The sequence below is a fragment of the Cloeon dipterum genome, chromosome 4, assembly GCF_949628265.1.
Source record: "Cloeon dipterum chromosome 4, ieCloDipt1.1, whole genome shotgun sequence".
NCBI classification, from domain to species: Eukaryota; Metazoa; Arthropoda; class Insecta; order Ephemeroptera; family Baetidae; genus Cloeon; species Cloeon dipterum.
In genome coordinates, this window is record NC_088789.1 from 16,480,642 (window position 1) to 16,502,125 (window position 21,484).

At 45.0% G+C, this 21,484-nt stretch overlaps 1 protein-coding gene across 7 annotated transcripts in view; it reads left to right on the forward strand.

Moving 5' to 3' along the window:
• Positions 1-21,484, forward strand: part of LOC135944409 (uncharacterized protein CG43867) — a 108,675-nt gene that overhangs the window by 62,389 nt on the left and 24,802 nt on the right. Inside the window, exon 1 of one of the 7 annotated variants that reach the window (XM_065491327.1) lies at positions 9,690-9,979. The exons of the other annotated variants lie outside the window; for them this stretch is intronic. Within the exon in view, the coding sequence (XP_065347399.1) occupies positions 9,896-9,979 (84 nt within the window). The 5' untranslated portion in view covers positions 9,690-9,895. Of the gene's footprint in view, positions 1-9,689; positions 9,980-21,484 lie in introns of those variants that run through there. 7 annotated transcript variants of the gene reach the window in all.

A 21,484-nucleotide genomic window follows, 5' to 3' on the forward strand; every position in this document is an offset into this window, starting at 1 on the left:
GCAATGGCATCAAAATTCCATTAGGTTTGTGCATCGTAATCTAAGGTGACACGCAGGCGTAATAAAACTTTTAACAGCCCTTCGCTGTGACGCACGGAACTGACTGAGAAAATGTGCGGAATTTAAGCCGCTTTACTCCCAAATTAATAGCGTCCGACGTATTTAGCTGCTGATCCGATTTGTTTATCATTCACCGGTGTCCGAGCGTAAATCAAATCGCGCACGAACCGCCGAGTATCACTCATGGCAAAACAATAAATGTTTGCGATAAACCAGGGTGAATTGGAGCGTATCGAGAATCCGTGGAAGCGGTCCATAAAAAGTTTCAACCAACGATAGCGGAGCGGGCTGTAAAATTTGTCCTCGAATATTTAGCAGGCTGTTTAGAATTCACCTATAAATGTAGGTGGCTCCGTTTTGCGGTCGTTATGTTTGTTGCTCGTAAAATAATTTTTATTGGGTATTTATTAGGGCAGTGTTTGTCGAGTGGAATACATTACAAAACAATCCAATGGCATGCAACCTCGGCCATTTCCTTTTGTGTCCGGCAAATTTGTCCGTATCGAGAAACACCGTTTTGTCACATTTGGAATTTCCTGCGGCTGATATGCACCAGGGGACGCTAACCAAAAATATCCTCATTTTCAATTTAAATTTAAGCGTGTGCTTGCGTGGCGCGATGCGGCCTCCACTCTGTGTGTGTCCCCCTAATGCAACAACAATAATTAATCATTGTTGGTTTAGATAATCCAGCCAACGCATGGCCCTAGGTAACTTTCATTCCGGCCGCTTCACCCAAACCGCGCTTCCATTATTCCTGGCTCCACATCATCGCTCAAAGCCCACACAAAACTGGCAATTTGCAGCTAGGCAACCTCTGAACTCTGGAACAAGTTTACCTCAGTTGCACGCTCAAAGTTTGAAATGCGCAAGTGGTCTAGACAAAGCTTTATATACACACGCTATTGCGACGGCTTACTTTGCAATGTGAAAAACGCCGGCGTGCAGTTCAACTCCCAGCACTCGGTTGCGAAATTGATATGTTACAGCGTTCTGCTCTTCTAATTTGCAAGTTTCTGCTTACTCTCCGAAGAGCTGAGCAGGGAAATAAAAGTTTGTTATTAAACTGAATGTTCAATGTAGACGCGAGAAAGGTGCTTAATTAGGCATTCCGCTCACTCCGTTAAATATCGAGTTTTCGTGCGTCACGTGGACATGTTTGACTAGCCCCTGCGCATTTACCAGAGTATGCAACGTGCTAAGCCGGCGTGCGCGGACGGCTGCATAACCCTAACTCGGCGCGGATTCGCCCAGAGCAAACTTTCTTTCTCTCGTCTTTTTGCAGGGCTTTGCCGCAAACTTTGTGCTTCTTTCACTTTCCATTTCACCGGGTAAATATTAATGTAACAGATAGAGAACTAATCTTCTTTGATTACCGTAATTTAATTTGGCCTGCGCAAACACGAGGAAAAATGGTTGAGCAAATAAATTGAAAGGAAAGAGGCGGAAAAACTCCGCCAAGGCATTTTTGCGCAGCGTGCAGAAGCGAAGCCAGGCCCAAGACGCACTTCTTGGTGTAATTACTTCAGCTTAAATTCCATCTAAATGCGTCCAAAATTCCTCCTTTGAGGAAAAAAACAAAGTCAGCAAAAGTTAATGCTTGTTTGTTATTTTTTTTTCTCACTGAGAGATAAAAAGCAGGCAGCAATAAAGGATCCAGGTTTTTGTATAAATGCAATGCATACGTCTGCTAACTTGATTAAAATTGTTAATGCTCATCAAATCCCAAAGGCACTGCATATCAACCGAGACTTCAAATGAAATTCCGAGAATTCCCATTGCACTCAAAAACAAAGGGAGCAATAAAGTTAAGTTGTTGAACTATCCGGGCGGACGTAAATTCGCAGCAGGAGCGATTCGACTGAAAAGTTAGGATTGCTGCACGGCAAAAGTGAAGCTCGCTGCGTTTTAAAGCCTGCCTGCGCGCCGGGCTTTGAACGCTGGCCGTGCAAGATAATATTCCGTCAGCCAATGAGACCGCCGCTCGCCGGCAAAGAGCAAACAAATAAAATTGTTTCTCATCAGCAGACTAGAAAGCAACGCCAGCCCAGCCCGGCCAGACTGCGTTCACATTCATAATATTCGACGTGGCTGCCGCCGAATAAACGGCGCTTATTAATATTCGAGCAGCAGGCTCCCTGATTTACGACTACAATATCCACCCGGCCGCTCCACTTTATTCCTAATTGAATTTTTCATTATTCATCCAAGGGCTGCAATATTGGCTGAGTGCAAGCTGCCGGGCCGGCACTACTTGCCAAGTGCACGGAGAGAGAGCGAGAACAAGCTGCTCGCGGTCGGCCTTTCGCCAGGGGACGCGTCTGCCCAAGATTGAGGTCACGCCAGCCGTTGTGACTGACAATGTCATACTCACACGGCGTGCCTCCAAATGCCACAACGGCTGTTTGCAGTTGTGCTGACGCTAACTGATTGTCCAATTTGCCCAGCGACCTGATTTTCATACTTGTATAAACGTGTAAAATCGAAAGAAAATTGGCAAGCACAATTTGTCTTGCTAGGTTTTCACTTCTGATTTGAAATGACTTTGAAATCTAGCCAGAGACAGGCCTCCTAATAAATCAAATTACCATGTAATTTAATTCTTTAATTTTAAAACAGCAATGCAAAAACCATCTTACTTTACCTCAAATGGAAAAGCATACAAGTCTGTTGTACACTTTGGCTATTTGTTGAAATAAACATCACAATTTTCTGAGAAAAAAAAACATTTTTAAAAACAAAAACTCATTTTGAACATGAGCAACAAACGCATGCCAAGCAGCAAACTTTCCCGGCGTCTTCACTCAAGCACGAGAGCATTTTTCCTAATTTGCATGGCCGACATGGCCTCACTTGTATTTAATTCCACATAATTACTATTGCGGCGTTCTTTCTCTCTCTCTCTCTCTCTCTCTCTATTTTTAATTACCGCGCGGCTTTGCTCTCCGCCCTCTATTTTGCTGACTCGCGTTCTCCGCTCTGGAACAAAATGCTCGCTGAATCGTCTCTAAATTATCCTCATTTTTCACTTTGCTGATGTGCTGGAATGAAGGCTGCACGCTCGTGGTAATTATGCTCTTTCGCCCACCGAGCTGCGGCTCTTCACTTTAATGAATGAAAATTGAATTTATTTTACTCTGCCGTGCATGTCGGCAGCGAGCGGTGTGCTCTGAAAGCAAGCACCTTTATGTATGGGATGTACTCACACATTCTGGATAATGCATATTCAAGCTCAGAAAGAGAATCCAACAGTCCTCTACTCACAAAGAACGTGTGTGCTCTGTGCTCTAAGCTGGCTAACGAATCTCATGAGATTTATGGGAAAAAGGATGAGACTAATTACATTTCACTAGCTCTATATAGTCCTTGTCACCCTCTCCTACATGAAAATATGTATGTGTGTTTAAACCGTTCGAATGAATTACCCTTTTCAAATTCGGCATTATCTGATTTTCTCTTTTTCCTGTGTTGCAGGTAAGCCGATTCAGCGCTTCTGCTCATTTCCACCAGCGAATCGGAGGGGTGCGAACGAGAGGGCTTTTCGTGGGCGCCTCTCAATAGCAAAAGGTACGATCGGAGATAAATGGCGGCTCGCAGATCATGAATAATTCAAACATGTAAATCTGTTATAAAATCTCTTCATCGACATCATCAAGGCGGGCATCAGAGGGCGAAAAATCTGTAACGACACTTGAACGGCCGCAACAGCCATTGTAATTAACTTTACGCGCGTATTATTTGCTCCGGCGCAGGGCCAGGCCGCGCAATAAAGAGTAACTGCGCCGATGATTATAATTGAAGGGCGGAATGTGTGTATTGCACGTTGTAATCCACCGTTGTTTCCACATCACCTGTGCTAATGCCCGTCGGCCGAAATCTATTTAATTTGCGCTGGAACAAGCCGCCCACCCTCTACATAAAAGCGAGTCCTCGGGCTTTGACCGCAGAACTGTCCACAGGTTCAGTATGAATTTTGCGTTAAAATTTTACGGCCGGAAAGGTTGCGAGCAGAGCCAATGGCTCGGGTTGTCAGAGACGACGCTTTTGCTGCTCTAAATGCTTGTTGATGAACATTATTTTTCTAACAGAGAGTCCGCACGAGGCACTCTTACTACGCGGGCATTTGCAAAAGGCAGCAGCGTTTTGTCAGAGGTTTTGTTCGTCACAAATATACGAAATATTCATTCTTCTCAACTCGTCTTGACATCTTGACCTTATTGTGTGACAAAATTTCAAATTTATACAGAGCTAAAAATTATTCATTGTTGTTTTGTTTTTGAGGGAGATGGATGACAGGCTTTCTCAAATGTGTATTATTTGTTTTCAATCGCAATTGTTAAAAATAAAATTTTCAATCTAATCTTGATTTCTGAGTTTCGGAAATATTAAAATTGAGCTCTGTTCAACTCGTCTTGAAGTCTTCTAGGAACCAAAATGGTATTAAGGCAGTTGTCACCTTTTGCAAACATTTTTTTATTTTGTAATTTTTTTAGCATTCTGCCCTAAGGGGTTGAATGTAAATCATGCTCTAACTATTTCAATTAACTAAACTATGATAAGATTCTTCGAACGATGTTCAGTTTTTGCATTTAAAACGCTTAGAACTTGAGGTTTGATCGACACTTGATTTTGACAGTGGCAAAAACGAACACCATTTTCCAAACAGAGGGTTTCCATAATAACAGGATTTTACAAAAGAGAGCCGTGGAAATTAATATGCGTTCTGATTGATGTGCGTAATTTCGGGCAAGAAATGAAAGTGACGGAGCGAGGCCAGTCAAACGAATCCATTTAGCCAATCCTTCTTTGCGTCGGAACACAAAGCGCGTGCTGCCGCCCCCCCCCCCCCCCCACGGCCTCCCCTGCAGCGAGAGCGCCTCTCCATTTGCGGGAAATGTTCTCGAGTGGGACTCGCGAGCGAGCGCGTGTTACTCTGTATGAAAAGAGCATTAGGCGTGCAATATGTTCATCTGTGACATTTACATTCGCCCGCGAAACATGTACTCGACGCGCGTATGACAAAATGCAGGCCTTGTTGTTATTTACGGGCCAACGGGGAATTTGAATTTATTTGCAGCGCGCCGATGAAATTGCAACCCTTTTTCACAGTTAGCAGCAGCGGCGGCAGCGAAAGTTGGAATTTATTCGCGGTGCATTCGAATTACACCAGAGTCGGCGGCTCGTTAATGCGGCGGCACGCGATATGATCATAAAAAGCGATGACGATTTTTGTCCGCGCGCTGATAATAATTATTTGTTTGCATAATTAAAAGCGGCAGGCTGAGATAAGCCCGCGTGCTGCTCGACAATTAGCGCAAAAATTCTCGCGGCGCAGCGGCATGCGGTTTTTAACAAGTTTATGGCGGAGCAATCTGCGCGCTTTATGCTAGCCCCTTTTTTGTCTGCCGCTTTCGGCCAGCCGTCGCGCGTTTTGTGCGCAAAACAAACACCATTACGCCACGAATTCGCGAGCTAATCTGCGAAAGATAATCGCTGAATGCACTCCACACTTTACACCAGCTAATTGCGCATTGTAAATTGGGTGCTGCATGATTTCAAAAAGTGCAGGGATGAAGTCTCGCGCGGTGCTTAATTGGACACGTAAATTGCAGGCAAACACTGCAGCAAAGTTGAAATGGAAAATGCGCTGCCTCGTGATTTAATTAGTCATTCGTTTTGCAGCTTCTCTCTCCATGCTTTAAACGTGTTTCATTACATCAGATTTTGATTAATATGATCTTGCTTTCCAATAATTATACAAGTTGAAAATCGCTCTAACTCGTTTGTCCCAATTACGTGCTGAACAACGGAAATCTTACCTTAAGGTGCTCTGAGCACTCATCATTCGACAGTTTTTCCGCTGCAGACGACCGCAGGTCACAAGAGCTCGCCCTCTCGCATTTTATTCGAATTCAATTTTCCGCCCACCTCGTTAGAGAAGTAATCCCGGCGGCAGGCTTCAGTCAACCAGCCGCTCTGCACCCTTTCGCCAGGCAGGCTGACTCGAATGTAGCACAGCAGCCAGCCTCTGGGGAAGGAGCAAACAGCGGCTCTTGATATCATTGCCAGCTCCTTTCTTTTCATACGCCTGCTGACCTTTAATTAAAGTTGCGGTAGCAGCAACGCCGTTCGTTCATTCGCTCACGGCAGGCAGCTTGGCAGCTGCGAATGTTGCAAGTCTTTGTGCTTGGAAAACGCAGCAGCCCTTTGTGGAGCATCAAACCAAACAAGCCCGGGTGGTGGGCGTAATTCACAGCTCCTCACGCACTCTGCAGAAATGAAAATTCATCTGGCGGCGAGGGTTGCGCTCGAGAGACAGGCCGTGATGGATTTGGCACTGCAGGAGAGGACGATGCGGCTAAGCGGATCCAATTTATTTTCCCTTCTAATTCGTGTATTGGACCTTGTAGTTGCGGATCAAACGAAAATGTCTTCCTGCTAGAGGATCTCGGGCCTGCGTTAGAAATGAATCAGTTATGTTGACAGAAAAACTATAGGGGGCTGGCGGAAATTGGCAAAGCCAATGGTGCTCTTAGAAAAGCATCTCTCAGTCTCAGTGTTGGTAGAGTTTATAAAGTCTCTATACTAAAGAATTATTTAATTGCTATGGTAAAAAACCTGATGGAAAGATCCCTTGCACCTCGTACTCATGATTCAGACAAAATCCGCCCAAAATTTAGGCCTGCAATCTAAGGAATAACTTTTCCTTAATCCCGGTGTGTAATCCTCCTTTAGCTGACTGCATTTGCGTATTTCTCCGACTCTTAGGCCGTGCTTTTGTGTTTTTGTCTGTTTGTTTGTTTGTTTTCCGCGTTTGGTGCGTGCGTAATCCTAAAAAAGAAAGGAATATAATCTCGACCCGCACGCCAGCCGGCTCTATCAATCCTCGCGCGCAAAGTACATATAATCTCGCCGCCAACTTTGTAGGCCAGGCAATGCTTCTTGTGCTCGTTGTTAGCCGTCAGTCAGTCCATTCCTTTCTCGCGCACGCCAAACTTTTGATCTAGGCGCGCCTGCCTGTGTAATGACTTGTTGTCGATACGAGCGTTGCTTTGCGCACAAAAGCAGTGTTTGAGCCGCACAAGCGCCGCTTGCAGTCAAAACTGCGCCGCACCAGCTAAAGCACACGTCCTTTTGTTGAAAAATGCTGCGGCACCCACGCGAAAATCAATTAGCCGCCGACGGCCGCTTTGTGTGCGTGTGTTTTTGCAAACGTGTTTTTGTCAGCGCTTAACCTTCGCCTGTGCGAATTTCCCAATGGTGTTTCCGTATTCATTCCGTTAAAAACTCTGGAGCACGTCCGCTCGCTGGCACACGGCCGCTCTTTTTTTAATACAAACTCTGCGATAATTTGGCCCGGCAACTTTTTCTTTGCGCTCGTCAGGGGGCCGGGCGAGCGACCAGCCGGTGTTTATTTGCCTCGTGCAATTCCAAGAGCCGATAAATTTCGCCCGATATTATTAGCAGCAATAAGTTGCGTGAAGATAGAGCGAAAAGCGGCCGGGAAAATAATGAAACCGCCCGCCGTTGGCGGAGAAAAAGCATGAGAAAAGCATAAAGTGTTGCAGTGTGTGCTGCCCGATATTATTTTAGATGATTATCGGGCCTGCTGCCTGCTCTCTTCCTTTTTTTCCTTTTCGCAGCAGCGGCTGCAACGACGAGGGGACTCTCTGCGGTGTAGTTTAGCAGGAAATCTGTGATGGAGCCACCCCTTACTTAATATAGCGCCTCATCAGGGATGAGAGTTGTGGCCAAATGGTCAGCAGGCAGCGGCCGGGGGTGCATTAGCAGGGTCGGCCGGCGAGGGATACACACGCACGCACATCCACGTCCACCTCTTGTGTCAACGTGCAATTCCTGGCCGCAGCCGACCTGCTCCGACCAGCTTGACTCTCGATGCAATTTCCGCCATTAACCCCCGTTAGTGGTAATTAGATCTGCGTCGGGGATTGTGTTTGGTCGGTATGAGTTACTTTTCACTTTGTCAACTCGAGTAATTGCCTTTTGCGTCCCTCCGAGCACGAAAGGCCGAGAGAGCTTTCCGTCGTTAACTTCTCATGCAAATTTTTAGAGAAATAAAGAGAGCATTTTTCCTCAACCTCCTGAGAACTGAACAATTGGATGCACTTGTGTCTCGATCCATTTGTCGTTGAAACGCGTATTCACAAAAGCACCGAAAGTATGATAAGTAATTCCCTTTGTAAATAAAAATATTGTGTCCCAAAGCTCCGGCACATATTTTTCTTCCTAGAGCAGGCAAGAAGCGTAACAGAAATTCGTGTTTTTTATCTGTTCCTGAGTTAAAAGCTTTTTAGTCACTGCTTCTTTTCCCGTATTCATGAAAGCTGCCCCGCCGAGAGAGAGAGAGAGAGAGAGAGAGACCTCCATTATTCAGCACTACTATCTCCTTTCTCTACGTTCGTCCCTCCTCCTCGCCTAGCCTAAGATTTACTCGTCGCCCGTGTCCTTTGTGCCTCATCTTTTCCTCTTTGTAGTGTCCACCACCGCGGCGACGTCGACTTTGTATTGCCCCCGAACATGAGATCATAACTTAGCCAGTGCCTGCTGCCGTTTCAATATTATCCTAACACCAAACAGTCTAGCGCTGCTCTCCTTTTATTTGCTTTATGAGCGTAGTTGGTTCGAGGATTATTGTTTTTATTCGCACAAAGCTGCCAGTTACGCCCATTCAATCTAATTTAATACGAAATTGCCTTCGCCAGCCAGATCGAGACGAACGAGCGTAAAAGAAGCAGCGCACTTTTTTGTCCAGTTCCACCGGCGGTAAATCCTTCTGCTACCGGCTCGAATTGATTGGTTTAGATTTCTCACTGCTGCTTTTTGCTCCGCTCCGTAACGCAAACTTTTTGTTTCCCGCCTCTCTAATTTGCTCCGGTTTTTCGTGCAGCAAAAAAGCGAGTTTAACGCGGCCGTTTAGGGATGATAAATGCTTCTTAATAGTCCTTGGACGGCTTCCCTTGCTTCCCGTCCTGCCAAGGTCGTCAGTCATTTGTCGTTGTGTTTCTGATCGCTATCCTCGAGCCTCGGGACGAACTCAATTTACGTTTTTCTCAGAAACAAAGAACGGATGCTGCTTTTTATTCGCTCCATCGCGACATTTCCCCGCTGAATACTGGCGCTCTCTCGGTTATTGTCAACAGATTCGGTGCGTTCCCCACTGGCGCCCAGAGAAGTGGCAAAGGCAATCACAACTTACAGATGGATTTTATATTTATGACAACGAATCATAAATATGTATTGTCATGATCTGCAGAGAGATGAAAGAGCGCGCTATACAGAGAGCGGCAAAAAACGTCGGCGGCGGGGGCTGCGCGCCACCCTCTCCGGTGCTGCGGCAACCGTCGGTTCCAGAACGGCCGAGAACGAACAGAAGGTCGAAAATCCCGAATCAAAATCACTTTTTGACCGAGCTGTCACGATTTCGGCGCGATTCGGCCGGCGAGTGCGCGCAAAACGGTCGGGAAAAGCTGGGAAAAGTTAAAGCGCAGCTCGATTTTCCATCCCCCTTGCTTGCTGGCTGGCTGGCTCGGCTCGGAGCGTGGTGCGCCGGCGGTCGATGTTGGCGAACTCGAGAGCGAGAGAGCTACAGGGGTTTGTGTGATATATCCAACAGTCGGTAGGCACACACCGCTCGCGCCGCACGCCCTCGCTCGTCACACCCGCGCGTCCGTCGTCGGAGGAACACGTCAAGTGGGCCACCGCGCGCCTTCCGAGGGCTCTGTGATTCCTCGCGGGTCGAGGGCCGCTCCTCCTGCTTTTCGGGCCGCGCTGACAAGCAACCCTTTTCGCCGTGGCGGCAAAAGCAGCCGACAACATGGTGCAGAGTACGCAGCAGTGTGCTGGTGGCGGAGGCGACACGACCTCAAGTGTCGAGACGCTCGAGGAACTTGTCAAGAAGGTAGGCTTTGGCGCGCTTTTCGCCGCCCCCAACACCCAACACGTTTTGCGGGTTTTCGGGTTGGCACCGTTCCGCGTCTTCCTTGCTGATGTTTATTTTCATATCGGAAAATCGTCCAATGCTGAGAAATTAATCATAGCTATGTTAATGCGCCTGGCTTAGAGTTTCCCAATTAGCGCTTCGCATTGGATTACGCATCGCATTTTCCGGCGAATGGGATCACAAATCGCCTGGTTTGTTGCTCTCGACGCTTAACACTTCCCGGAAGAGCCGTAGCAATCAATATCGGTGGCGGTTTCAGCTAATTAACTTAGTGGAACTCTCTCGCTCACTGGCTCGGCGGCCCAACTGCACCATTTCTCGCGCGCTACTCGAGTCGTGTGTACATGTACAAATTAATTAAATCTGACAACGATCTTCGAAATTTGCCCCCGCCTCCTTCACTCAAGTGGTAATTACTGAGCGAGCCGGCTGGTAAGAAAACGTGGCGCTCCTACTGCTTTGATCAAACATTCTGGCCCGCACTCGTGATAATCTCGCTCTGGCCGCACCTGCGAGCCGCCGTAAAAGCAGCAGGTAGGCCACCCGCCCGGCCGCGTTGTTTGTAAACATGCGAATTCCTGGTGTCGTTAAACGGCAATTAGAAGGCGAGCATACGACTGCCGCCCATTTTCAATTACGATTTAATGAAATCCGCATCGGGCACGGTGACAAACCCGGCCAATTAAAGCGTATGCATGGCGGCGCCAACCATTGCGAGTGATCACATGACTGAAATCGAAACATCAGGCCCGAAAATCGCTGCCTGGCTGGGGCGTTATTGAAAAATGTTGGCAGGCAGAGAAAAGCGGGGGCCCCTTTGTTTTCACAGCTAACAAAAGGAAAGAGCAGGCGGAGGGCAACAGATGCACGCGACCATCGGTTTGTTTTGTTCTCTTCCACACGCAGGATTGTTGTTTTCGTCTCTCGTTTGCTTGGCCGAAATTCTCGGAAATTTTTGACGGCCCGAAGCAAAAAACAACACAAAGTTTGAATACTTTATCCGACGGATGAACAGGTACAAGAGGAAAAATTGCTAGTGTGCACGAAGCGTTTTCATTTCATTTTCCGGCCGTTCATTGTTAGGAAAGATGAAACTAGATCGGAATCGATTTTAATGATGATATCGTTAGACGCAGCGCCAAGCTCGAGCTTCATTATTTCTGAGGCGGGGCGGAAAGAAATTACCAATTGCCCGAGACTGCCGACTGAAAAGAAACACCTGCCGTCACGTCAAAAGGCCCTCCTTGACGCGAGAATCAATAGCACGAGCGCGGAAAATTGGAAACCTTGCGATCAGAATTCGATTACACGTCACAGGTGTTTTCTCCGAGCCAAATTCATTCCGGCCGTGTCGTGTGTTTATTCATTTGCAGCGAAAACGGGAAGCGGGTCGTTTGATTTTTCCGCGCGCCACCACCCTGCACTGCATGTGCAAGTTATGCAAATCAATCTGGCCTGTTTAAAATAAAATCCGCGTGTGACCTGATTCTCAAGCAGAATATCCGTAGCAGCTCTCGTCCCAATTTCGCCAGCGCCGCGCGGCCTAATGAGATCGCCGGAGCAGAACCGGTGCATTCATTTCGCAGCCCTGCAAGGTTAAAATGCATGATGGCTGCAACGAGCACACGAACGAATGTCGCTCCTCCAATTTAGAAAGTCGTCCGGTGAGGATAATAAACTGGCTTGCAGAAACGCCTGCGACATGCAAGCGACATCTCAGCCTGTCTCTTGATTGTGCACTCGCGTGAGAAAATTGCGTTGGACGAGATGCAAGTTGTGCAACGATCTGACTTGAGCAATTTTAACCCTTCTTGCAAATTGCGAAATAGCAACTCTGACACACTTTCCGTGAATATGCAATAACTGCTTTTAAAAATAGTGTGTTGGGCTCGTGCAGCTTCATACATACTCAAGAGCTCGCAACAGCCTGAAGGATCTGCTTCCAGCATCCTCAAGAAAAGTCTTGTGCGGGAAATTAATTTTTTTGCAGGATAGGAATTTATAGTTGAGATGTAGAAAAATAAGGATGGCTATAATTTGTTGAGCCCAACAAGTGCACAACAGTCATATTAAGATTCTGCGCGAATGTGTGGCTTCAGACAAAGTTAATTCATTGTATTACATTTCAAAATGGTAAGACAATTTGTCACAGAATTTTCAACACTGCCGTAACACATTTTTTATCAGTTTTTTAAATATTACAAAATGGAAATTTTTTACAGGTGTGACTCGTTATTTAGCAAGAAGGCCTTCTTTTAATTTCTGGTCATCCGTTTGAGGGTTATTGAAAATAATTCTTTTAAGAGACCAGTCAAAAATCCTCTCGGGGCACTATATTTTGGCCTTGAATTTTTAACTTTCAATTATCTTTCCGTGGCCTCCAAACTCAACGTTGTACAAAATTTATCGCCCGACCGCGCTGCTGGACGGGCAAAAACTCATCAATAAGTAAACGGGGAATGTCTTCCGACCCAACTTTCCATTTTCCCAGTTTGATCTATTAGCGCCTGCTCTCATGTGCACGAAGCATTCGCACATATTTCGTAGGAAAGTGGTGTTTTTTCGCTGCTGGAAAAGTCATAAAAAATTGATAACCAGTGAGGCGGGCGAGGGCATTATTACCATATGAGCGTGTGCCGTAGACAATGCGCGCGAGTCATGTAATAAGATTGATGATGGTATCCCAGCCGGAGCAACACACAAAACCATATTTTATTTCGCTGCGACTGATGGCTCGCGGCGGGTGCAAACAACGGGGCCTTGGATGAAAAATCATCGCGGGGGCGAAATTAGAAGAATGGAATGAACAAGCGACTGGTTTGTCGTGACATTTGAGAGCACGAACGATTTGATTGCCGTGCCAAATTCGGACGGACAGCTTGGGTTGAAAAATGCACGTCAAGTGCAGGTGATTTATCGTCGGTGCCAGAGGGCTGACGCTAAAGGACAAGCAGTGGCTATCATTAGTGCCGTTATTTAACTAGGGTGGAAATTGGTTCACAAGAAAAATGGGTCGGCGGAAAATAACACTTTTGATTGAATCAAATCGATGAGCTACTTTGAGCAGAGTTAGAAATTTTGGAACGTGATATGATCTATACTAGAGACCTCAAAGAGATGCAAAGCGTACTCGAATAAGTCGCTGAACGCCTTTTCCTCCTGTCAGAACTCCATGTTAAATGACTCTGGTATATCACTTTCCACTCTGCTGCCGATGAGCGAAAATCGATTTGTTCGTGTTTGCTTACAGCTGAAGAGCCGGTATATCGATTTGTTATCTCATAAACACATTAAAAATTTATTTTAACCTATTTAAATGCGAATGAAAAGACGTAAATCGGAGAAAGTAGCAAATGATCTGCTCATAAAAATCTTCAATGCGATTAGCTTACGCAACGCTCATGTCAGCATATCCCCTGCGATTTACAACTCATGGGAGTTGCATTGCTTATGTCAAGAAGCTGCTGACATGAAATGACGTTGCTTCAGTCAATCAGCATCGAGAATTTCCGAGCAGCGAGCCTTTGCTTCTTTCTCTAATTTGCGTTTTTTCATTCTCAATTAAATCGATTTAAGTCAGCTTTTGATGCGTTTCTGCGTGGGATTTTATATTGGCTTCTTACGGGAGGAAAGAGGTGTTCAGCGGCATTTTCGAGTCCGCTAGTCTCTTTAAGGTCTCTAATTTCCACAAGTGACTAAATTTTCTGTGTTACACGCCTTGTACATATATATTTGTTAGAAATAGCTAGGAATTGTAGGCCCCATGTTTTCACTGTGCTGTTGTGTCGCACAGGTATATTACATTATTTTGGTCGTAAAAAATTTAATGGCACATTAGGCGGGCGTAACTCGCGAGATATTCGTATCTCTCATCCGTCCCGAGCGCAAAAATGAATGAATGAGCATTAGATGGGAATCATGGCAGCAGCAGAAAGAGAGATTCAGCGGCAGTCACACAAACGTCATAAAACGGTGCACTTGAGTGCAATTTTACGGCCGTTTAAATCGCGCGCGCACGATAAAGAGCAACAATTCGGTCGAAAATTTTACGGCGCTTTATGAATTCCGAGTGCCCGTTTTTTCCGCGACCGAGAGAGAAATCCCATTTTACGACTGCCGATTTATAATTTAGATTATGCTAGTGCGCGCCGTAAAATTCGTCGCCTGATAAAAATGCCGAGAATTGCGCCGGTCCGAATTTGAATGCGTAAAACGTTGCTTGCTTAAAGTTATGCCCCGCCGCCATTAACACAATTTACGGCCACATCCTTATTATTACCCATCATAAAGGTTTGTTATTCGCTCGCCCGCCCGCCCTCTCTCGCCCGCGCTCATGCTACTCTATTTATGTGCGCCAATGTGTATCTACATGTGTACTTTCATGTACTCACACTCGCCATTTATCGTCGTTTGCCCGCCAGAGTAATGCCCGCTTTATTCGCGTCCAATGCAGCTTTTTGCCAATCTTCGAGCACGGCTGTTAACTTTATTACTCTCTGGCAATTATTCCGTCGTGCATTTGATCTCTCCAACAAATGAGAGAAACCTTATTTCAGCTTAATATACAGGACAGATCAACTAATTCGCAAAACCAAGCCCGTAGAAGACGATCAACTGTCTCTTTTTTAATTTTAATAGGAAAACTCATCTGTGCTAATGGCAGTAATTTAATTCTGAAAATTTTATAAGGGAATTCTGCAAAATCCTAGATTAAAAGTGAATTTGATTAAAATTTTAAATTGGTAATTGCTTCTGGGGTCTGGATATAATTATTAAAAATGATTAAGTCATGCTGCACCACTCAACACATTTTTAACGTTTGGAAATTTCATAGGAAGCATGAATTTCACTCTTCGAAGAAGATTCAAAGAAATTTCGGAATTGTGTTTTCGCTAAGGAGGGTTGACACTCACAGAATTTCATCATTAATTATCTTTTTGATTTGTGCTGCTTGCTTCGGCATCTGAGTGCAGTCAATCGTTTTTCAATGGTCTACTTATGATGAGGGTACGAAACTGCTGTTTTCCATTGGAGTGAGAGGTTTATTTTCTCTTTGATGATCCAGATCAAGAACCACGTGGAATTAATCTCTGTTTTTAAATTTCGTTAAACTAGAACTGCCTCTATTATTTAATTTTCCTGCTTTAAATGTTTAATATTTCGCGCAGCTCCATCAGATTTTGCCGCCACAGTGGGTTCATTTCTACCAGGCTTATAAATAATGGAGTGTGCGGAGAAGCAGCAATGAAAGAGTCCATATTTATCTAAGTAAGATTGTGCCTTTCGTGGCTGAGTGCAGTTTGCTACAGCACATAAATATCTGTTTGCATCGTGGCGGGAATATGCTTGGTGAAAATAAATAATCGCGGGAATCGGGTCACACATGGCGAACATAACAGCGCAACGGAGAAAAGAGCGAATTGAAACTCGCAGCGCAAACTGTTGCGAATGGGCGACTGCAGCGGTCGTAAATTATTATTTACGAGAGTCGGCTCGCTGATTGGAAAATGTCCTGTTCACAAAATTGAGCGAAAAGTGAACAGCTGCAATGAGATTGGAATTTATTGCGCTGTTTATGAGTTTTTCCAAGTACCTAACTTGCAATTTGTAATCTAATTGCGCCACATTCCCCAGTGCACAGCTGCAGCCGTTTGGAATTGGCTAGCTGGAAGAAAGCGATTACGTCGGCAGAACGTGTGCCATAGAAACCGAAATGCATAGGTTTTCTCTCGTTCATGCGGGATCAAATATTGCATTAAGTGGAGAGGCAGTGTATGAACATGAACGTCGAGCAGAAGTGCTGACGAGCGCAATATCGTGTGGCTTATTTCGCGCCGCGCTGTGCAGCAGCCAGCTAGCGAGAGGGCTGAAAAAGCGAATGTGGTTCTGTGTGTGGTGTGGCGAACGGTGAACCTGCAGAACAATTTATCGGTGATTTACCCGCTCCACTTGTGAGACCACTGCTCATCCGCCTCATTTATAGTTTGCTTTTCAGCAGAAATGAAACACGCGCCGTCATAAAGCGTCTGGGATCGAAGCCAACAATTGATATGCTCCCATTCGTCCTACACTCTGCTTCTCAATATTATTTTGTGCTCGTAAAAGTACATTTTAGTTACTTTTATTCAAATTTTATCCTTTCACGCGGAAATTTATATATGATAACACACACAGGTAAAATTTATGAGTTGATAGTGGAAATATTCTATTATTGGACAGGAGGTTTTTTGAAATAGTGAAATTTCTAAAAATTTAGTCTAATGTAGAAAGAAACCTTTCAGAATATTTGTATTTTTTTCTCTAATTAAGTCTCATTAGAATTATATAGAGTCCGGAAATTACCAATTTTATTTTTTCATGTGTTAAAAATTATCTATTAATCAATTCGTTCAATCACAAATTCACCAATAAATTTAAAAAATGTATTGTCAATTGATTTTAAATCAGATCGCATTGTTAAAAATGAATTCTAAATCCAATCTCGTTACTTGTTAATCAGAATATTTTGCAATTTTCAACGAGCAACGAGCTCAATTTGCAGCAATGCAAAATCTACAATTTAATTTTTCATTCAGAAAATATCCCCTTTTGATTAATAATTTATCTTTTCACGAAAAGCATTCTCATTACAGCACTTATAATCGAGATAAGCTGTTTTCTAACGTGGCAATTGGGGTCAAATTATGTGGCAAGACGATGGCCAATTAGAATTTTGCTCACGATGCCTGCCTGCGGCGACTCGAGGCCCGCTCTTCAGCCTGGCGTCCGGCGTGGTTATGCAACCACGCTGTGCTTTAGAGACAAACCGGTTGCATAGTTTGCTCTTTGAGTTTAATCAGCCGGCGGCCGCTGGAGGGAGGCTGTTCTGCCTGCTTCATCAGGCAGCAAGATAAACAACAACAAGACGCCGTTCGAATTATTCGCAAAGTTGGGCTGCTGTGTCTGTCAGTCGAACTGTTACTGCTGCTTGGCCAACTTTCAATACGACCCGTGTTTAATCAGCCATATTGAATGAGCAGCCGCACCTCTCCGCCGGGGCTGCGACGCAAGCCCGCCATTAATTACGCCGCTCGTTCGTTCGCAAGCCAGCCCGCCCTGCCGGCACAGAGAGGCAAATCAAATTTTTGGTCCCTTTTTATTGGAAAACTTCGACGCGCGCGGCAAACTTTCGCGAATAATAACGGACCTGCTTTTAATTATCTGCGAGGCGTTTGAACGCAAGTACCGCCTAATTAATAATGCCCACGCACACGCAGTGCGAAATCTGGCCCGGAACGCGAATTTCACGCACAAAGGGAGCATTAGTACGGATTCGTGCAGGCAGTTTAATTAGTGGGACTCGACGAGACGCTCATTTTCAATTATGCCCTTTCGCTCAGCGCGATGGAATTTAAAATTCTACGTGATGAGAGCTGCGAACGGAAACGAATCACCCTCTTCTTTCCCATTCCTCGCTGCCACGCGAATTGAAAGTAGTAGTTTCTGGCGGAATAAAAGCGCGACGGCGCCTGCTGAAAGGCTTGCCGAAAAGCCAAAGGTGAAAGAAACCTTTTTATTAGCTTTTGATGCGTGCCCGCCGTGAATAGAGTGCGGCGTAAAAGCCAGCACTTTCGCGGCGAGGAGAAGGAATTTCGCTAAATAGCGTAGACTCGCCTACCGCGCCAGCCTTTGAATCGAATTATTTGCCCACTCGCCCTCTCTTCTCTCTCCCTGAGCTGACTCGTGGAATTGTGCTTCTCGGTCCAGTTCTGAATTATGCAAAGTGCTTGTTTCCACCAGCACAGCTACAAAAGTAAATTGGAATGTCTGTGTGTATGTAGAGGCTCTATTTTCTCCTTTCACTTCCCCGTTTTAGTTGTGTAACAATAGGGTAACGAGCCTACCGAAATTTCCTCCATATACAAAAGAGAAATAAACAAATCTTTCATCTGATATGTTTAGCTACCCTTTAGTTCCCTGCATAGTTGAGAGCCATATTAAAATTGCATGATTCTTGTTTATTTGATATAAATATAATATAAATGGAATTTAGAGCTGCAAAATCTAAATCATCAAGCAATGCAATGCCATGGTGTCCGACGTATTCTGCAGGGAATAGGGAACAATACAAATTTTCGATTTAAATTACATTAGTGAATATTTTGCACAACCAAAAGGGCCATTTTACAGCGTCCTCCGACCCCACTGCGTTCCAGGGATAACTGATAATGCGTGGATCTTACACCTTCCCCGTCCGCACGCATTTTCAAATTAATCGCCGTGCCACTCTTTTCGCCCAGTGCTGGGAGGAGAGATAAGAGCTCATTTTAATACCGGCTGGCGGTGTGCGGGATGCCGATAGCATGAGCAGCAGTCATTCATTCGCAGTCATCCCGCTGAATTCCAGGCACGTTCGACACACAACAGCTTTGCTGTGTCGCGTGGCTTTGGCCCGGCAAGAGGGCCGACGCATTCGACGCCAATCAGCCCGCCAATTTCGGCCTGACAGAATCGTTTCGCAGCGTGTGTGTGTTCGAGAGAGTGTGTGCCGCCCCCGCACCTTAATGTCGGGCGTCTTTTAATTGGATACCGGCATTGATTAATCCGTCGTCTGCTTTTATGCCGGCTAATAAAGGACGGTGATTCCGCTTTTATTTTCCATTAAGAAGCAGCGTAAAATTTTTACCCCCGGATGGAAAAGTTTCGTGCGAAGAATCGTCTTTTTTGCGCTGCCGGACGGCTGGGCGGGCGGCCGCTCGGCGTCCATTCAAATTTATGAGTCTCCGCTGCGCTGGCAAGATGTTTGTTCACATAACTTGGCGGCGCCGCCCGACGAAATATTGCTTTCGATAGCTTTTATTGTATTTCGGTCGGCTCCACGGGGATGCATCACATCTATATCTTTTCTGGACATGACGTTTATATAAACAAAATATCGTCGGAGCCAATAAAAGTGTACCGCACAGAATATCAAGACGGACACAATAAAATGGATTGCGCGAGCTAGCAGAGACAAGAGGGAGATGGCGGAGGTGATAAAAATTTTCATTTGTTGCCAGCGGCCACATAAAATCCATTTTTATGCACGGCATCAACGCTGAATACCAAAGAGAGGCCGTCTTTTTCCTCTCAAACGACACAAGAATCGCTTCTTGCCGGCAAATGTATCTCGAAAAGGCTGTGTGCCTTTTTTATTTGGTGACTAAATCAGAGCGCGCAACCAGGAAAAAGTGAAAGCGTCTCTTTCTCGCCGCGGGTCGATGCCGGCAAACGTTTTCATCAGCGGCCGAGTGAGCACATTACTTGGAAAGCCACATAAATCTGGCGCGAGTTGCGCGAATCTGATCTCGCTCGCCAAACGTATGTATGCGGTTTTTGCCAGAAGCAGATCGATTCACCACTTTTCTTCCTCGCAGCTCTGACTCTTTCCAATCTAATGCCCCCGCCTTTTAGACACATGACGCCTGGCATTGCACCAAAATTCACGAGGCGATGTGAACTCTGATTTTTTTCACCTTAAGCTGCGAGAATATTCATGAAAGTCGTAGCTAAGATATATAATAAATTTTTGGTATTTCGTGGATTGATAACTTTGTATGCTAATTCTCAAAAACTAGGTCAAAATGTACTCCACCGTGAATTTCTTAAAAAGTTTGAACGCTTCTCAGATCTTCAATTTCATATTCATTTTTTAACCATCGAAGTTCAGAATTTAACGCAGTTTCTTTCATTTTCAACGTTAGTGGTAGCCTTTAGAAAACTGTTTTCCTTGCCTCATTAACCGAGCAATTTTGTGTGCAGTAACCGTGAAAAATATTGCCGAGTTGACCAATGCAAAAAGAGGCTAATAGGCGCCCTTTGTGCTTCGGCAGCGTCGACCTCGCAACTTTGCGGTGACCTTTGCATTATTCGCTACTTTCTCGGTGGCTGGCTAATGGTTCTGCTCATTATGCACACAAGCGGTTGTCGGCCGGAGTGCTTGTCGTGTTGTGCGAGTGTGTTGAGGACTTGCCAGCATCACAATTATTCTAACAAGCCACCGTGCAGGACGATATAACACGAAACAGGTTGTGAAAAATTGTGCGCAAGAGGAAAAAGGAAATCTCGCAAAGGCTCGTTTGAAAAACGTGTGCGAGAGGTGGTTGTGCTACTTTTCTTCCAAATTTACGTTGTACAAGCGAAACTTCTCGCATTAGATTTAATTATCAATTTCAGTACTCCTTTTCGCCAAAAAAATGGAATAGTTTGCGGTGGAAACTTCTCACGCTCTAATAACAAACAACTTGGTCCCTTGCCGATAAAAAAATCGAGTTTAATAGTTTTACAACCGTCCGCAACATTCCAATAATGCTCACAAGTTAGGGGCGAAGAAAAAGCGTGTGACGGTGGCGAGTAGGTGCTAAAAGCATTACGGCACACTCGCTATCCATCCAAAGTTGTAAAATAGCCGCAAAAAACTGTGCGTAAGGTTTCCTTTCTCACGAGAGACGAAGAGGAAGGGTCGAGCGCGCATACATTTTATTCGCAAAGCGTCGCCAAAGTGTTAAAAACTTGGGGCAGAAAACGCAGCAGCAAGTTTTAACACTCGAGACGTCTGCTGGGGAAACGCAAGTGAAAAGACCTTTCAGCGGAGGCACAAGAGAAAAGGCCATTTCCGACGGCTCGCACTCGATCCGCAGCCTCTTTTGTAAATATTATGCAGAAAGGAGTAAGCAAGCAAGCGAGTGGGCTGCTCGTCACTTCGCTACTTTGCATTTTGTGCTGGAAATGGCATAAATTGACCTTTCGGGACGCAGCCGTCGCCGCAGTCTCGGTGGAAGCAGGAACCTTTGCGCTGCCAGCTCTGTACTCTGAGCCCTGGCTTGTTTGCATGAAGCACTTAATTAGCATATGTATGTGTGTCTGCAACTTGCTCAGTCCTCTGATTTCGCAATTCGCATGATTTTTCACAACTAATGCAGCATGTAAAATGAATATTATATGCGTTTGTGCTTATTGCCCGTCATTCGTGGCTTCGAATGAAAATTATTTGAATTTTCTGGTCATGATTTTTCGTGAAATATGTTGCAGAATTTTAAGGTTCGAAATTGTTAAGCAGCCTCCAAATAAATGAAGAAATTTTTAACCTTTTGAATTAAATTTTTTGTAAAGGAGTGTTGTGTTGAAAGGTGGGTGAGTGGTGGGGTTTTTGTCACTTTTTTCATTATTTTTTTTTTGCTAATTTTAAGCAAATTATTGAATTCAACGAATAGTAATTCAATTCAAAATTTCCTGCATCTAATACTGTTTCACAGGCTATGTTCCGCTGATCCAACGACTGAAGAGGCCAAAATATGAGAACTCTCTGTGAAATTTCATTTTAAATCACCCATTCTCAGTCATTCTGCGCAGCGTAAAGCCATTTTTTGTATTTTATTCCATGCCATAAAACTATTTCTAATGCCTTTTTATGTAAATATTGTTTTGTAATTATAATTTGTGCTA